At 40.4% G+C, this 17,919-nt stretch overlaps 1 protein-coding gene across 12 annotated transcripts in view; it reads right to left on the reverse strand.

The window, feature by feature from the left end:
- Window positions 1-17,919, reverse strand: part of plekha5 (pleckstrin homology domain containing, family A member 5) — a 294,707-nt gene that overhangs the window by 111,144 nt on the left and 165,644 nt on the right. For all 12 annotated transcript variants that reach the window (XM_073066153.1, XM_073066148.1, XM_073066154.1 and 9 more), the window contains one exon: window positions 11,446-11,572. In XM_073066153.1, the coding sequence (XP_072922254.1) occupies window positions 11,446-11,572 (127 nt within the window). The remainder of the gene's footprint in view (window positions 1-11,445; window positions 11,573-17,919) is intronic.

Consider the following 17,919-nt stretch of genomic DNA (forward strand, 5'->3'; position numbering starts at 1 on the left):
AAATAAAACCTGAACAGAATATGTACCTACTATAAAGTAAATCAAATCCCCAAGGGCACATCTTCACAGTAAGATAACAAGTTCCTGGATATGAAAATTTATATACTGGTCTCCTAGATGGCTGGAAAATGATCAAGAGTAAACTACAAGAAATACTCCTTAACAACAAAATATCTCAACCTGAAAGCAAGAGGGATGCTCAATAACTTTGAGCTCATATGTACTTTAAAGGCTATCTTTACCATCTATTCTAACTCTACTCAGAATGTTATCACTTTGTATCAAACGATCAGGATCAAAACTTGGACAAAACTCTGAACTCGAAATTTAAATCTACTCCTCATCTTTTTGTCCTCCAGTCCATGCTGAAAGGTCTCCGCCTGAAAGTCGATTGTACTCGTTTCCACAGATGCTGCTTGGCCTGCTGAGCACCTCTAGCAATTTGTGTGTGTCATGCAGATTTCCAGAATCTGCAGATTTTCTTTTGATTGTGACTGGAAGGCTATCCACATGTCACTTTTAAACTTATACAGGCAGTCCCCGGGTTACATACGAGTTCCGTTCCTAAGTCCATCTTTAAGTCGGATTTGTACGTTAAGTCGGAACAAGCACATCCGGTATTTTTTAGCGTCACTCAGTCAAACATTTGTCTTAGTATATAGTATATATTTTACCTTTCTATGCATATAAAACACTTAAGAAACGTATGTATTCCAATAATTAAACCACTGCGTTGCTTAGTAATAATTGTAGCTTTCATCGGGACAGGGCCTTTCACATGCTCCATTATTCTCACTTTATCCTTTAAAATTGTTCCGATCGTTGACCACTGTAGCCTAACGCTTTTCCAATGACCGATGGCGTTTCACCTCTTTCCAAACACTTTATTATTTCCACTTTATTTTCAATCGCAATCGCTTCCCATCAACGGAACAGAAACACTACAGGCGGCAGGTCCCGACCTCCGCCGGCTCCCGAGGTCCATTGGGTCCTAAAGACCACTGCACTGAATTCCCTGGGTTCGAAAGTCCACCGCACTGAGACAGGTTAAATGGGACAAGTGGGGGCTGTGCTGGGTTTGGGTACTGTATTTGATCTTCCACAATATTTTGTGTGGGAATTTAAACTGGAGGTGGCAGTGTTTTTTTTTTTAAACGAGGTCAAGTTACGAGCTTGACATAAACCTGGTACAGATGGTATGGCAGTCACTGGATCGACATCAACCCGGCACGGGAGCGGTCTGTCACTGGATCGAACTCAGGAGCCTCCGTTCTCCAGCCCAGCACTGATCTCACTGCGCTACCAACCGATCAGAACGGGGGGGGGGGGGGGGGGGGGTGAGGGTGAATCTTGCAAAGTAAAATTTAAGCCAAATACAAAGTTACACACTCAACACAGTGTCAATGGCAACGACTTAAAATGGTGGACGGTGTCGCAATTCGACTTAAGATGGTGGACAGCGTTCTCCTTCCTCGGTTCATAAGTACTAGTTGTCCGTAAGTCGGATGTTCGTAACTCGGGGACTACCTGTAGTCCAATAAAGCTTCTTTGGCATGGTCTGAGGTCCTTGTTTCAATAGCCTTGATCTTAATACAGGTACTATAAAAGAAAAGATTCTTACTAGATTGACATTGCATTGCATGCATTATAATATTAGGTCCTTCCTATTAAATAAGATACAGTTTGGGAAGCAAAACAAATAGAAATTAGATTTTCTTTTCACAGTCCTAGTGATAAAACAGACACAAGTCTAAAAGTAGTATTGGAAAATACTAAATTCAGGTCTGATGACATCTGAGGAATATTCTGATCCCCAGTAAACAACACTCATACATTTAAAATTAAAGGTAAACTGCACTCTCAATTCCACCTTCAAGCATAGCAGTTCCAACAAACTCCAGAATTAGTTTCTCTTTGTAATTAATGGAAAAAAAAGTCACACACAGCAGAAATAATTCAGGCAAACCAAACTGCCTTGTTATTTCTTCATTCAAGTTTTTGGCAATATTTCTCTTTGGGTAAAGGACCTTCCACATGTTCTGAACGAGGACTCAGCATAGGAATTTGGGTGCCAACACTCTCCAAACACTTTCACTGCTTCAGACAGAATATCCCCAGTAAGTTAAACCTTTGACTTCTATTAATTCCTATGGCTCTCCAGTATCAGCTACGCACCTATCCAATTAAGTATTGTGCGTATTCAGTTACAGGACATGGAATTAATTACTTTTCATTAATAACTTATTCAATCACACTATTAAGAGAACATAGCACTTGCTTTCCATATTAAACTAGACCATATATGCCCAGCCCCAGATTAGTTTAACACTTTGGTCAGTGTAGCACAAAGGCAAAACCAGGATTAATTTCAGTTGATAGAATCGCTTTTGATTTGATCACAGATGCATTGACATCTAAAAATTCCAGTGATCCACTATTAGCTATCCAATTAAGTACTGTGGTTACTCAGTTATAGAATATGTTGCTAATCCTTTTTATTAATGACTTGTTCAAGGACACTATTAAGAGGACAAAGTACTTGCTCTCATATGAAATATTAGACTGTACTTTGCAAGCCCCAAGACTAGCTTAATGCTATGATGAACATATTGCAGAGGTGGGATGCAACATTATGGACCCTCACCATCCAGGACATGCTTGCTTCTCGGTACTACTGTCAGAGAGAAGCTATAAGAGCCCAAAGACCCACACTCAATGACTCAGGAGCAGCTTCTTCCGCTCCATCATCATAGATTTCTGAATACTCAATGAGCTCTACCCACGATTTTTGCACTATTTATTTCATAGTATATGGTAATTTTATACATTTGCATTTACTGTGGCCACAAAACAATACATTTCACATTATATAATATGGTGATAATAAATCTTATTATGGTTAAAGATTAAAAATTAAAGATCAGCTTTATTTGTCACATGTACATCAAAACATACAGTGAAATAAGTCATTTGCATCAATAACCAACACAATCCTAAGATGTGCCATATTTCCAACACCAATATAACTTGCCCACAACTTGCTAACCCTAACTCGTACACCTTCGGAATGTGGGAGGAAGACAGAGTACCCAGAGGAAACCCATGCAATCATGGGGAGAATGTACAAGTTCCTTACAAGTGATGTCAAGAATCCAACCCCAGTTGCTGGCACTGTACAGTGTTATGTTAACCACCACACTACCGTGCTATGCATATGATCGGTTCTGATAGCTTTTCATCTGTTATTTCAGTATTCATTACAACTGGATTCAACACCATTATTCTAGTTTTAAAAACCCTAACCTTACTCACCACAATAAGTTTCCAAAATGCCTGTTACTCAAACATTGTTCTTTTTGTTTTGTTTTAGCTAATAGTGCTTACTATGGTTACTCTCAAAACTGTAATTTCTCATTGGTCCTAATTGATAACTTAGTACTTTATTTTATTGAGATACAGCATTGAATAGGCCCTTCTGGCCTTTTGAGTCATGCTGCCCAGCAGTGATCCGCTTTAATCCTAGCTTAATATCAGGACAATTTATAATGCCCAATAACCTATCAACCGGTACATCTTTAGACTGTGGGAGGAAACAAGAGCACCCGGAGGAAATCCACATGGTCATGAGGAGAACGTACAAACTCCTTACTTAGGCAGCAGTGGGAATTGAACCTGGGTCACTAGTATTGTAAAGCGTTGTATCCTTGAATACTCGTTAGAAAGATTTGGTCTGATCTGACTATGATATTGCCGGCTGGTGGTGTAGTGGCATCAGTGCCGGACTTCGGAGCGAAGGCTCCCGACTTCGAATCCACCCGGCTCCCTTGCACGCTTTCCATCTGTGCTGGGTTAAGCATCGAGCTAGCAACTCGGCCTCGTAAAAACAAGAAAGCCTGCTGTTACGAATGTGGAGCAACTCTGAGGGGCCGAAGGGTGCAAAGTCGCCCCCTCTTTTTTGAGAATCGCAGGATCGCTATTATTTCGGGTCTGAGACCCAGGAAATGAGAGAGATACACAGCATGTCAGGAAATGAGAGAGAGAGACGCAGAATACACAAGGTTTGGAATGTCTCCTAACAGATGCGGAACAGAACCACTGATTACTGCTATTGTCTCTTGGAGAAGGAATTGTGTATTGAGTACCGTACTATTCATTGAAACCCCTCAGGGGACAACCAGAGTGGTCTGGTTGAGGGATTGCATCATCCCAACCTGATTGACATCTGAGACCCTGTGAGTAAGGATAAAAGAGTGGTCTGGGGAACACCCCTCAGACACATCAGGAGAAACGCTAGAGATCCAGGGACAGCGTTTTATAGCGAAAGCCGGTGACAGCTCGTGTGCGTCCTCCCTTGCCTGGGTGGCGGGCTCATCACGGAAGAACGGTTTAGCTACAGGAGAGGTCACACTTGAACGGCCACAACAACGAAACACCGACGGATCGAAATCATAAAGGAAGGTTGGCAAAACACTTAGCGGTAACTGTTCCCATTCTCCTATCTCTCTCTCTCTCCAACAATTGCAACACAGCGACAAACAAACGACGGCAGCCTGTGTGAACTGAAGCGAACTTTATATTTCTATCGGACAATTCATTATCCCCTAGACAACGATAGAGCTTATTTCTTATTGATTATTATTATACCCGCACTTTTAGGTTTAGTATTGACGACGTATATTATCTGTATATTTGCATTGATATTATTTTTCTGTATTTTTACTAACAAATACTGTTAAAAATAGTATCACCAGACTCCAACAGACGTCTCCATCTTTGCTGGTAAGTAACCCAGTTACGGGGGCCTCGTCTCGAGATTTGATACCAAATTGGAGGTCCAGTAAATCGGGCTTTTAAGTCCAGACTTGGATCTGGTTGCGCGGGTAACCAGACGGGAAACCAGCAAAGATGGACGTAGACGAATTTATAAAAAACCCGACTCAGCTAGAGGCTGCCACAAAGTCGGACTTGATAAATATTGCGAAAGGACTAAATCTCGCAGAGTTGAGGTTGTCAATGAAAATGTGGGAGGTGCGGAGGGCCATAACTCAGTATTATATTGAGAAGAATGTGTTTTTGGCTGAGGTATTGGAAAATATCCCTGAAAAGGTACCAGCTAGTGGGACGGCTCAGTTAGAGTTGGAAAAATTGAGGCTGGACGCGGAACAGAGGAAAAGGGGGTATGAGCTCCAGCTAAAGGAGTTAGAGGCGAAGAGGGAGCATGAAATTAGGTTAAAAAGAGCTGAAAAGGAGAAGGAAAGAGTTGAAAAGCAGAGAGAGTATGAGGAGAAGGAGAAACAGAGGAAACATGAGCTGGACATGGAGAAGTTAAGGCAAGAGCGAAGAGCTCAAGGGCCAGACCGAGAGGAGAGGTTTAATGTTAGTAGGGAGTTTAGGTTAGTACCTCCGTTCGAGGAGACGGATGTTGATAGTTATTTCTTGCATTTTGAAAAGGTGGCAGTGAGTCAGAAGTGGCCCAGAGATCAGTGGGTGGCGTTAAAAGGGAAGGCACAATGAGCATATGCGGCGTTGTCTGTGGAGGAGGAGGAGTATGAGAATTACGAGGAAGTAATGCAGGCCATTCTTCAGGCCTACGAATTGGTACCCGAGGCATATAGACAAAAGTTCAGAAATTTAAAGAAAGTGTGGAATCAGACATATGCAGAGTTTGCCTATGAGAAGGGTGTGCAGCAGAAATGGTGGAAGAGGATTTTCGGCATTTAAGGGAGTTAATTCTGATTGAGGAATTTAACGGTTGTGTTTCGGATGATATCTGGATGTATTTGAACGAGAAGCCGAATAAGTCCATATCCGAATTTGCCAGGTTCGCAGATGAATATGCCCTAACCCACAAGACAAAGTTTTCCTCAAATAAGAGTTACCAGAAAGATCGTGAGAATGGTAGAGAAAGCCCGCTAGCTGAGGCAGAGATTTAGCCGGGAGCTAGTGGTAAAGATAAGGAGGAAGAAAGGCAAGACGGCAGGAGGGGTCCTGGCTTGACATGTTTTAATTGTGGAAAGGTGGGTCATACTGCATCTAAGTGCTTTGCTCCGAGGAAGGAGACAGGAAAAGGGAAAGCAGCAGTCCCTACAGGGTGTATTGTGGTGATCAGTAAATCGACGAGAAAGCCCCAGGTAGATAGAATACAAGAGGGGCATGAGAAATTTATTTCAGAAGGGACCGTGGCTGTGAAAGAGGGAGAAACACCAGTTCCAGTGCGGATCTGGAGAGATACTGGAGCTGAGCAGTCATTGATTCGCAGTAAGGTACTAGATTTTGGTCCTGAGACTGGAGAGGTAGCTTTGAAAGGCATAGGAAAAGGGACAGAAGCTGTGCCTTTGCATAGGATCATTATAAATTGTGAGCTGGTATCTGCACCAGTTGAAATAGGGGTGCGATCAGAATTTCCGAGAACTGATGTAGACGTCCTTCTGGGTACGATTTAGCTGGTGGTGAAGTTTGGTCAGCCATGGAGCTGACGAGCCAGCCTTTAAGTGTTGAGGACCCACCCCTAGGTTCCAAGATCTATCCCGCATGCGCGACCACTCGCAGCATGTCGAGAAAGGCAGCTGAGAAAGAGACCAGTTTAATTCAGGCCAGTATTGATTTGGCTGAGATGTTTTTACCGACCCTGTACCAAGAGGGGCTAGAGGGTGGTAAAATGGAGAATAGGGAGGTGAAAGAGAGTAAAGGAGAGGAGGTAGACCCACCCTTAGCCAGGAGGAAATTTATAGAGGCACGGAGTAAAAATGAGAAACAGATAAGGCTGTTAGAGGGTCCAGGGTTGGACATGGATGATCTGTCTGGCTTGACAGAACTGTTTGAAGAAGTTGAAAATTTTAAAGGTGTTCCCGATAATGAAATGAGGGCAGTCCTAGATGAAAAGGATGCCATTACCTTGAAGGAGTCTGCTGGGTTAGCAGATGAGGTTGTTTCAGCTCGCAGGGTTGAGTTTACTCCGGAAGGGAGTTGCCCAGAGAGTAACTGGGAGGATCAGGGGAACTTAGAATTTGAAAAGGGGATGGGTATTGAAAGCCTGGAAGAGGCAGATGTCCCGTTTGAGTGTGTTCAGGATGTGGATGCACATGGTACTGAACCTAGTAATGAAACTCAGGAAAAGTCTGAGGTATCTGATTCAGTTAAAAAGGAATGCAGTCCTTGTGGGTCAGATGGACTTGGTTCAGTGAAGAAAGGGTTAACCTTGGTACTAGTGGGAAGTGAGAATTCCCAGTTGTTTGTGTTCGAAGGTGTGTTAAAAGTTAGTGAGGAGATAAAAGGTGGTGATGTGGATATTATTATTGAAGGGAAAGGGAAAAGTGTAGTTCCTAAATTGAATGAAGAAACTTTAAAGTCTGGATTGGTGTCAGAAGCAGTAACCAGGCTGAAGGGACAATGGCTTGTTAACAGGGTGCCTGCGAATCAATTACAGTTTGATTTGGAATGTAAAGGTGCCCTACGCACTAATGTTATTCAAGGGTGTGCTGTGAAGAGGCAGAATTTGAAATGTTGTTTGGACAAAGAGGGATCGCTTGCAGATTTTAAACTGAAAACCAATAGAATGAAGGGTCCTGAAGATAAAACTAATGACTTGCTTAAAAATAAAGAATTGTGTTGAAGTTCAGAAAATGGGCCAAGTTTGGAAAACATTGTTGATAAAATAACTCCTATGAAAGCAGCATGCAAAAGCCTATTCCACACTGGTACGCAAGCTAACCACGTGTGAGTTAACTGGAAAAGGGGCGAGGGTTGACGAGATGCCACTTTAAATAACAGGATCCGGTTTTAAGAGATTTCGACAAAGCATGTAAATAATAAAGGCAACACCATGGAACACCATTGACTGTTAAGTTTGAAAGTAAAATAAAGATTAGTATTTGCATAAACTTTTGTAATATACACGTAAGCTAAGATCACAACTCTTTAGTTTTGTTTTGCTGAAGAAAAGGAATAAACATAGGTGGTTATTAAATTGGAGTCTGATGTTACAGGAATCTATTAAGGTAAAAGATATTAAGATATTAAAGGAAGTGACAATGTAATCACTAACTGTTTAGATGCTGAATTGAATGTATAACTGTATTACTCTGTAGTGAAAAAAAAAAACTCTTTTGTATTGTGTTAGATTCTGAAATTCTGTAAGACTCTGTAGTAGTTAATTTTTACCTGTGGTAAAAATCCTTAGAAGGATGGAGGTGTTACGAATGTGGAGCAACTCTGAGGGGCCGAAGGGTGCAAAGTCGCCCCCTCCTTTTTGAGAATCGCAGGATCGCTATTATTTTGGGTCTGAGACCCAGGAAATGAGAGAGATACACAGCATGTCAGGAAATGAGAGAGAGAGACGCAGAATACACAAGGTTTGGAATGTCTCCTAACAGACGCGGAACAGAACCACTGATTACTGCTATTGTCTCTTAGAGAAGAAATTGTGTATTGAGTACTGTACTATTCATTGAAACCCCTCAGGGGACAACCAGAGTGGTCTGGTTGAGGGATTGCATCATCCAACCTGATTGACATCTGAGACCCCTTGAGCAAGGATAAAAGACGGGTCTAGGGAACACCCGTTAGACGCACCAGGAGAAACGCTAGATATCCAGGGACAGCGTTTTATAGCGAAAGCCGGTGAGAGCTCGTGTGCGTCCTCCCTTGCCTGGGTGGCAGGCTCATCACGGAAGAACGGTTTAGCTACAGGAGAGGTCACACTTGAACGGCCACAACAACGAGACACAGACGGATCGAAATCATAAAGGAAGGTTGGCAAAACACTTAGCGGTAACCGTTCCCATTCTCCTATCTCTCTCTCTCTCCAACAATTGCAACACAGCGACAAACAAACGCCGGCAGCCTGTGTGAACTGAAGCGAACTTTATATTTCCATTGGACAATTCATTATCCCCTAGACAATGATAGAGCTTATTTCTTACTGATTATTATTATACCCGCACTTTTAGGTTTAGTATTGACGACGTATATTATCTGTATATTTGCATTGATATTATTTTTCTGTATTTTTACTAACAAATACTGTTAAAAATAGTATCACCAGACTCCAACAGACGTCTCCATCTGTGCTGGTAAGTAACCCAGTTACGGGGTTCGTAACACTGCTAAAAAAGACACCGTCACGATGCCATCCCAATGACTCCACTCGGAGTTAAGGGCTTTCTTCTTCTTTGACTCTGACATTCATTTACTAATCAATAGCAGGAATGCAAAGCAATTTAAAAATAAAAAATTATCAATATACAGATATGAAGTTTATATAAATCATGTGGATCCCCTTTAAATTAGATTAAAGATTGGTGATAACACGCCCTCTTCACTGACTATCAACACTAGCGCACCGTACCTCAGGGGTGTGCGCTTAGCCCACTGCTCTACTCTCTGTATACACATGACCGTGTGGCTAGGCATAACTCAAATACCATCTATAAATTTGCTGACGATACAACCATTGATGGTAGAATATCAGGTGGTGACGAGAGGGTGTAAAGAAGTGAGATATGCCAACTAGTGGAATGGTGCCGCAGCAACAACCTGGCACTCAACATCATTTAAGACGAAAGAACAGACTGTGGCCTTCAGGAAGGGTAAGACGAAGGAACACATACCAATCCTCATAGAGGGATCAGAAGTGGAGAGAGTAAGCAGCTTCAGGTTCCTGTGCGTCAAGATCTCTGAGGATCTAAACTGGTCCCAACATATCGATGTAGTTATAAAGAAGGCAAGACAGTGGCTATACTTTATTAGGAGTTTGAAGAAATTTGGCATTTCAACAAATACACTCAAAAACTTCTACAGTTGTACCATAGAGAGCGTTCTGACAGGCTGTATCACTGCCTGGTATGGGGGGGGGGGGGGGGGGGGAGGGCTACTGCAGAAAGTTGTACATCTAGTTAGCTTCATCTTGGGCACCAGCCTACAAAGTACCTAGGATATCTTTAGGGAGCAGTGCCTCAGAAAGGCAGTGTCCATTATTAAGGACCTCCAGCACCCAGGGCATGCCCTTTTCTCACTATTACCATCAGGTAGGAGATACAGAAGCTTGAAGGCACACACTCAGTGATTCAGGGAGAGCTTCTACCCCTCTGCCATCCGAATCCTAAACGGACATTGGGCTTTGGACACTACCTCACTTTTTTTAATATACAATATTTCTGTTTTGCATGTTTTAAAAAATCTATTCAATATACGTAATTGGTTTACTTGTTTATGTATTATGTTTTATTTTATTTATTACTATTATTTTTTTTCTCTCTGCTATATTAAGTAATGCATTGAACTGCTGCTGCTAAGTTAACAAATTTCACGTCATATGTTGGTGATAATAAACCTGATTCTGATTCTAAAGTATGCATGAAATTGCAACACTATGGCCACTTTTTTGTTTAAAAGAACTTGACTGATAAAAACCTTTAAGATATTTAACTGAGTTTATGAAAACAGTGATAGCACAACAGCAATGATGGACTTTGCTGAAGAACAGCACACTGAAACTGAAAGAACATCATGAACTGTTAACAGAATGGCTGAGCAAGCAAGAAATGAGGGATGATTGAATTAGCTCACAAATAATACAGAATCATCATGCTGTCACACGACATTATCTCAATGTAAACTAAAGTTCCACATGCTACAATATTAGTGCAGTCCTCAAACACGATATTGACATTCATACATTTAGTGACCCATAAAAACTAGTGCTAAGATATTCGATCAGATCAAGATTTTTAGATTTGCTTCAAGAACTGTAGCATTTCTTATTAACTGTAGCTGGACTCAGGTTTCCAGCAATCAGGTTACAAAATGAAAATTTTACCTTACTAATTGATGAACATCCTGTCTTATAATTTCATGTTTGGAAAACAGTTAAATCTCTGATGAGTTCTGCATATAGTATTTTTACAAATGGCAGAATTATGATTTTAGATTTCTAAGAACTTGTTATTGATTTATAGTTTTTCATCAGACACAAGCATAATGGATCGAATGGCATCTTTCTGTGTCACAAGTTCCATTCAAGTCCAGAATAAAACAATCGTAAAATTCTTTCATAACATAAATCAATTCACTTCTGCAGATACCAATCAATGTAGAGTTATCTGTTATTCTTTTGGAAGTGATTTTTCATAATCCATTTTTACACTCATGATGCTTCCTTTCTTGATAGTGCAAAACTGACAGTACAATAAAATATTGAACTTAAAAATAATATATTGGCACATATTTTACTATTGAACAAAACAATATAAATCCCTATATATTTGAAAGCACTGCTGCTGCAAACAATAATCAACAGATCATGCAAAACATTTTCCCAGCTCAGTACAGATCAAACAATAATCAAATGCAGGATCTTGCAATTTATTAATTGCAGACACATTTAAAAATGTCAGAAGAAATAAATAGCACCGGATTTGAATTATATTTACAAGAGTCAGCACTTACTCGGCAAACAGGACTAGTTGGAAGCAGAGCCATTTCGGATGCCATGGTAAATGTAGAAACTTCACTGACCAAGCTCACTGGTCGATCTTTTTTGTCTTGTGACGGTATTGCTGCAGCAGTTCTGAAACTAGAAAGTGGGATATTGTAAATGGAGAGTACAAGACACAGAGCAGGACAGCCATAAATAGAAATTTTCCCTTGCTGCTTCTTCAGACATGTCCTATTTTCTAGTTGCTTACTGAAACTACACTGTACTTCAAGCTGCGCTCCGGATGTACTGAAAGCAAATTGGCAATTGTTACTTTGCCCAGCTGTCAAAACTGCTTTTAAAGTTAACTGTTGAAAATAGAAATATAATTCCTCAATTATATACATTTTTTCATTTTAAACCTGCTTCAATAAAATTAAGAGATGCTATAAATCTGGAGTAACACAGAAAGCGTTAGAGGAATACACAAGGTCAGGCAGCATCTATGGAGGAAAATGGCCAGTCAACATTTCAAGTCAAGACCCTTCATCTGGACTGAGCTCAACTTTGAGTCCAGATAAATTGTCCTGATCTGAAACGTAGGCTGGTCTATTTCCCTCCATAGATACTACCGAGTCCTCTGATTTCCTCCAGCACTTTGTGTTGTTTCAACAAATTAACAAATTAAATTCAAATGCCATCTATAAATTTGATGATGATACAACTATTGTTGGCAGAATTTCAGATGGTGCCAAGAGGGCTTACAGGAGTGAGATTTATCAGCTAGTTGAGTGGTGTCACAGCAACAACCTTGCACTCAACATCAGTCAGTAAGACCAAAGAATTGATTGGGGACTTCAGAAAGAGTAAGATGAGGGACACGCACCAGTCCTCATAGAGGGACCAGAAGTGGAAAGAGTGAACAATCTTAAGTTCCTGGGTGCTACTATCTCTTAGGATCTAATCTGGACCGAACATATTGATGCAGCTACAAAGCAGGCAGAACAGCAGCTCATTAGGATGTTGAGGAGATTTGGTATGTTGCCAAAGACATTCACAAATTTCTACAATGCACCGTGGAGAGCATTCTAACTGGCTGCATCACTGTCTGGTATGGGGGGGGGGGGGGGGGGGGGGGAGGGGTGGCTACTGCATAGGATCAAAATAAGCTGCAGAGAGTTGTAAACTTTGTCAGCTCCATCATGGGCACTAGCCTCCTTAGCATCCACATCTTCAAGAAGCAATGCCTCAAAAAGGTTCCCAATAGCCCAGATCATGTCTTGTTGTTATTGCTACCATCATGAAAGAGGTACAGAAGCCTGAAAGCATGCACTCAATGATTCAGGAACAGCTTCTTCCCCTCTGCCATCTGATTTCTGAAAAGACATTGAACCGATGAACACTACCCCAATAATTTTTTTACTTCTATTTTTGCACTACTTATTTAATTGAACTATTTAAAATCAATTCAACAAATTTCATGACATATGCCAGTGATATTAAACCTGACCTTGATTCTGAATATCATTTCTCATTTAGGTACATACGTTAATTTGAGATTGGGAATAACATGCAAGATCAAACATGAATACCTTTACCTAATACATTATTATACCGTTGCTTTCTTTATTTATATACTTCGTTGCTAATTTATTCAGTACACCTGTATTCCTCCTCATTAATGCAAATATCTAATCAGTCAATCATGTGGTAACAATTCAATGGATAAAAGCATGCAGATATAGTCAAGAGGTTCAGTTGTTGTCCAGGCCAAACATCAGAATGTGGAAGAAACATGATCAGACATACTATGGAATGATAGTTGGTGCCAGCTGAGGTGGTTTGAGTATATCAGAAACTGCTGTTCTCCTGGGGTTTTCACGCACAACAGTCTCAAAGGTTTACAGAGAATGATGTGAAAAACAAAAAGCATCCAGTGACTAACAGTTCTGTCAGGAAAAAAAACACCTTATAAATGAGGAAAGGTCAGAGGAGAACAACCAGACTGGTTCAAGCTGACAAGAAGATGATAGTAATACAAAACAGTACGTGGTTCAACAGTGGTCTACAGAAGAGCATCTCTGAACACATAACACGTCAAACCTTGAGGTGGATGGGTTACAGCAGCAGAAGACCACAAACATACAAGTATATAATAAAGTGGCCATTGAGTATATGAATGCAAATACAATCTACACAGAACTAGTTCCACATCTAATATGTTATAACATGCAATATTCAGAGTTGAAAACTGATAACAAATTACTTTTTCAAAAAAGAACCCATTTGTTTCATTGTTCCATTAACAGACAACTGCATTTCCAAAGAAATGCACAGTTAGGTTTTTAAATACGCAAGTTGGTGAATTTCTCTGTCGTTAATCAATAAGACCAATCTGGTACATAAAGGCTCTGTCAATTCAGAACTATTTCAGTTCAGATGAAATGCCAAAATATTTCACTGAAATACATCAGTGGAATCCACATTTTTAAACTAACGCTTAGAGAAAAAATAATGACTGTGCTGCGGAACCTCACTTCATATAATTAACATACACAGTAAATGAGTGTGGGGAATGAATAATGGAATATGTGGAAGGTAGTAGGTGAATTAAATAGGTAATTTGAATAGGTATTAAAGAGTAGAAATAATGATACAGAAATGGGAATAACTGAATGAGAGGAAGGAACTCAGTTAGATTACCATCACAGAGTCAGTGGTATTAAACTAATAGTTGGAACTGGGGACTCCCATGTCCCCAGATCTTGATGGACTTTAATTAAAAGGTAACTCATTAAACAGTGATGTGTTGGTCTGGATTTAAAGAAGATTCCTTTTGATAGAAAATAGAAATTGAACTCCTTCATTCAAAAAGGGAGATGGAAGGCAGCAAGCCACAGGCCAGTTACCTTATAACGTCTCACAGGTTAAAATATTAGTTTTTGGAGAGAATATTGCTGGACACTTGGAATAAATCAACATAATAGAACACAGACAACTTGTTTTACCAAGTTATTTTTGATCAATTCACCAGTTCTTGGAAAAAGTAACATGCTATGAATAAAGGCAAAACAATAAATGTATTATACTTGGACTTCTATAATGTATTTGATAAAAATGCTGCAAAGGTTATTATGGAAAGCATAAGTTTATAATATTGAAAGTAACATATTGATATGGATAGATTGGAACAGGCATAGTCTTTGATCCACAGGGATCAATGATGAGGTCTCAATACTTTGCATGTTATATAAATCACCTGAAGTACCCAAGAAATCATGGCGAAATTTGCTGATGACCCAAGGATAGAGAGGAAAATCAGTGCTAATGAGGACACAAGGAGACTACAAGGGATATAGACAAATTAATTATGTGGGAAAAGAGCTGACGTAAGGAATATAATATTAGTTTGGCAGTAAAAAATATCACTATTGAAATGCTGGGAGATTGCAGAGCTCTGAGATGAAGAGAGACCTTGGGTGCCCCAGCAAATGATCTGCAAAAGACCAGTACCTAGGCCCGTAAAACACAAGGACAGCTAACAGAATGCTATTGTTTATTACCAGAGTACAAATTTCGGAGAGTTCATGCTTCAGTTATATAGGGTATTGACAAGAAAGTTGTAAAGGAGACACCAAGCTTCTGCAAGAGGTTATACTGTAGGCAATGAATGAGTGAGTGAAGTTTACACTCCATCTGCCAAATCCTAGAAACTGACAAGTGATCTATTGCCATTAAGTATAAGACAATGAAATATTATTTAAATGGAGATGGACTACAGAATGTTTCAGCACAGAGAGAGGTCGGTGTGTTCTTGTAAGTGAAACACAATCCAGTGTTGGTACTTGGGCTAACTAATCATTGTTTGGAAGCTTCTCGCACACAATTTTATTATGGCCAAATGTTGTCTCACAAAGACGTTTAAAGACTGTAAGACCATAAGACATAGGAGCAGAATTAGGCAATTTGGCCCATCCAATCTGCTCTGCTATTCAACCATGGCTGATCCTTCTTTCCCCTCCTCAACACCACTCCCCGGCATTCTCCCCATAACCTTCGATGCCATGTCCAATCAAGAACCTATCAACCTCTACCTTAAATACACCCAATGACCTGGCCACCACAGCTGCCTGTGGTAATAAATTCCACAAATCCATCACCCTCTGGCTAAAGAAATTCCTCTGCATCTGTTTTAAATGGATGCCCCTCTATCCTGAGGCTGTGTCCTCTTGTCTTAGACTCCCCACCATGGGAAACATCCTTTCCACATCTACTCTGTCTAGGCCTTTCAACATTCAAAAGGTTTCAATAAGACCTCCCCTCATCCTTCTAAATTCCAGTGAGTATAGACCCAGGGTTATCAAATGTTCCTCATATTATGATAAAGAAATTTATATACTATGTTTCTTATGAAATTTTAATTTTGCACAAGGTGTGAAGTTTCCACCTTTCGAAACTGAGAAACATGAAGAAAGTTATGTCTTGTCAGACTTGTTGTTGCAATTGCCCGTTAGCTGATTAGGGTCAAAATGGCTTCCTCTAATATACCTGGCATTCCATTTACATTAATAATCAATTCAAATCCATGTAAGTTCATCAAATATTTGCACTGAGAAGCCATTTTCCTTTATACAATGACAGTCATCAAAGTTACTAAGAACTGGAAATAGCACCTGTCAGCAGAAACTATCTGAAACACGACATTAAAAGGGTTTCTTCCTTTCTATGAAATAGACAGGCACTTCATGAATAAAGTTAAGACTTCATTAACGATCCTCAATGTCAGCAAAACAAATGAGTTGGTCATTGACTTCAGAAAGGGGGTCATCCACATGTTTCTGTCTAACTCAACAGTGTTGAGGTTGAGAAAGTTGAGAGAATCAAGCTCCTAGGAATGAACATCATCAATAGCCGGTCCTTGTCTAACCCCATAGCCACCACAGCCAAGATAAGTCCACCAATGCCTCTACCTCCTCAGAAGGCTAAGGATATTTGGCATGTCCCCATTGACCCTTACCCATTTTTATTATTGCACCAAAGAAAGCATTCAGCCTGGATGCATAGCTTGATATGTCAACTGCTCTGCACATGACTGCAAGAGAGTTGCAGATACAGCTTAGCATATCACTGAAAACAGCCTCCTCACTATGGACTCTTATCTAGACTTCTCACTACCTCAGTAAAGCAGCCAGCATAATCAATGATCCCTGCTACTCTGGACATTCCCTCTCCTCTCTCATCTAGCAGAAGAAACAAAAAACCTGAAAGCGCATACCACCAGTGTGTCTGGTGTAGCATCTACCCTGCTACAAGACTATTAAATGGATCTCTGGTAGGTTAAGATGGACTTTTGACTTTACAATCTACCTTATGACGCTGGACCATACTTTTTTAACTGCAATGCACCTTCTCTGTAGCTGTTACACTTCATTTTGCATTGTTATTGTTTCATCTTGTTCTACCTTAATGCACTGTGTAATGATCTGGTATGTATGAACAGTATGCAAGAACAATCTTTTCACAGTATTTCAGTACATGTGACATGAATAAACCAATTCCAATGAAATGAAAGAAACTCACAGAGGACCCCTCTTCCGAAGTTAGGCTCACTGCTTTTTCTCTCAAGTATTTATCCAGTACCATGTTCAAGTGGCATAGAAGCAAAATGAACAGAGAAGTTATGTTCAATCCAAGTTCTTAGGGTTGCTGTAAATGTATTTCAATTCAAGCATACAGAGGGATAAAAGGGGAGTGTTAGTGACAGGGGACTCAATAGTCAGAGGAACAGACAGGAGATTCTGTGGACGTGAACAGGACAACCAGATGGTATGTTGCCTCCAACGTGCCAGGTTCAGATCAGATCACGTCCACAGCATTTTGGAGAGGGAGGGACAGCAGCCAGATGCCTTGATATATATTGGTACCAATGACATAGAAAGGAAAGGCAGAGGTCCTGAAAAGAGAATTTAAAGAGCTAGGTAGAAAGCTGAGAAGCAAGACCACCTAGGTAGTAATTTCTGGATTGCTGTCTGTGTCACGTGCCAGTGAGAGTAGAGACAGGCTGATTTGGCAAATTAATGCATGGCTAGAAAGATGATGCAGGGGGCAGGATTTCAGGTTCTTGGATCATTGGGATCTCTTCTGAGAGAGGTATGACCTATCAAAAGTGACAGGTTGCACCAGAATCTGAGGGGAACCAACATTCTTGCAAGCAGGTTTGTTAGAGTTGTTGGGGAGGGTTTAAACTAATTTGGCAGAGAGGTGGGAAATTGAGTGAAGAGATTCAGGATAGGAAGGATGGTAATAAAGCAAGATAGCATTCAGTCAGACTGTGAGGAAGGGCAGGCAGATGATAGGATATAATTGCAGTCAGCAGGGTGAGTATCAGTGCACTAGGGGTGAAGATTCAGAAAGGGCAGCAAATACAGCACTCTAAGTGTTATATCTCAATGCACAGAGTATAAGAAAAAAGGTGGATGATCTTGTTGCAATATTACAGATTGTCA

This window comes from Hemitrygon akajei, chromosome 14 (assembly GCF_048418815.1).
Source record: "Hemitrygon akajei chromosome 14, sHemAka1.3, whole genome shotgun sequence".
Classification (NCBI taxonomy): domain Eukaryota; kingdom Metazoa; phylum Chordata; class Chondrichthyes; order Myliobatiformes; family Dasyatidae; genus Hemitrygon; species Hemitrygon akajei.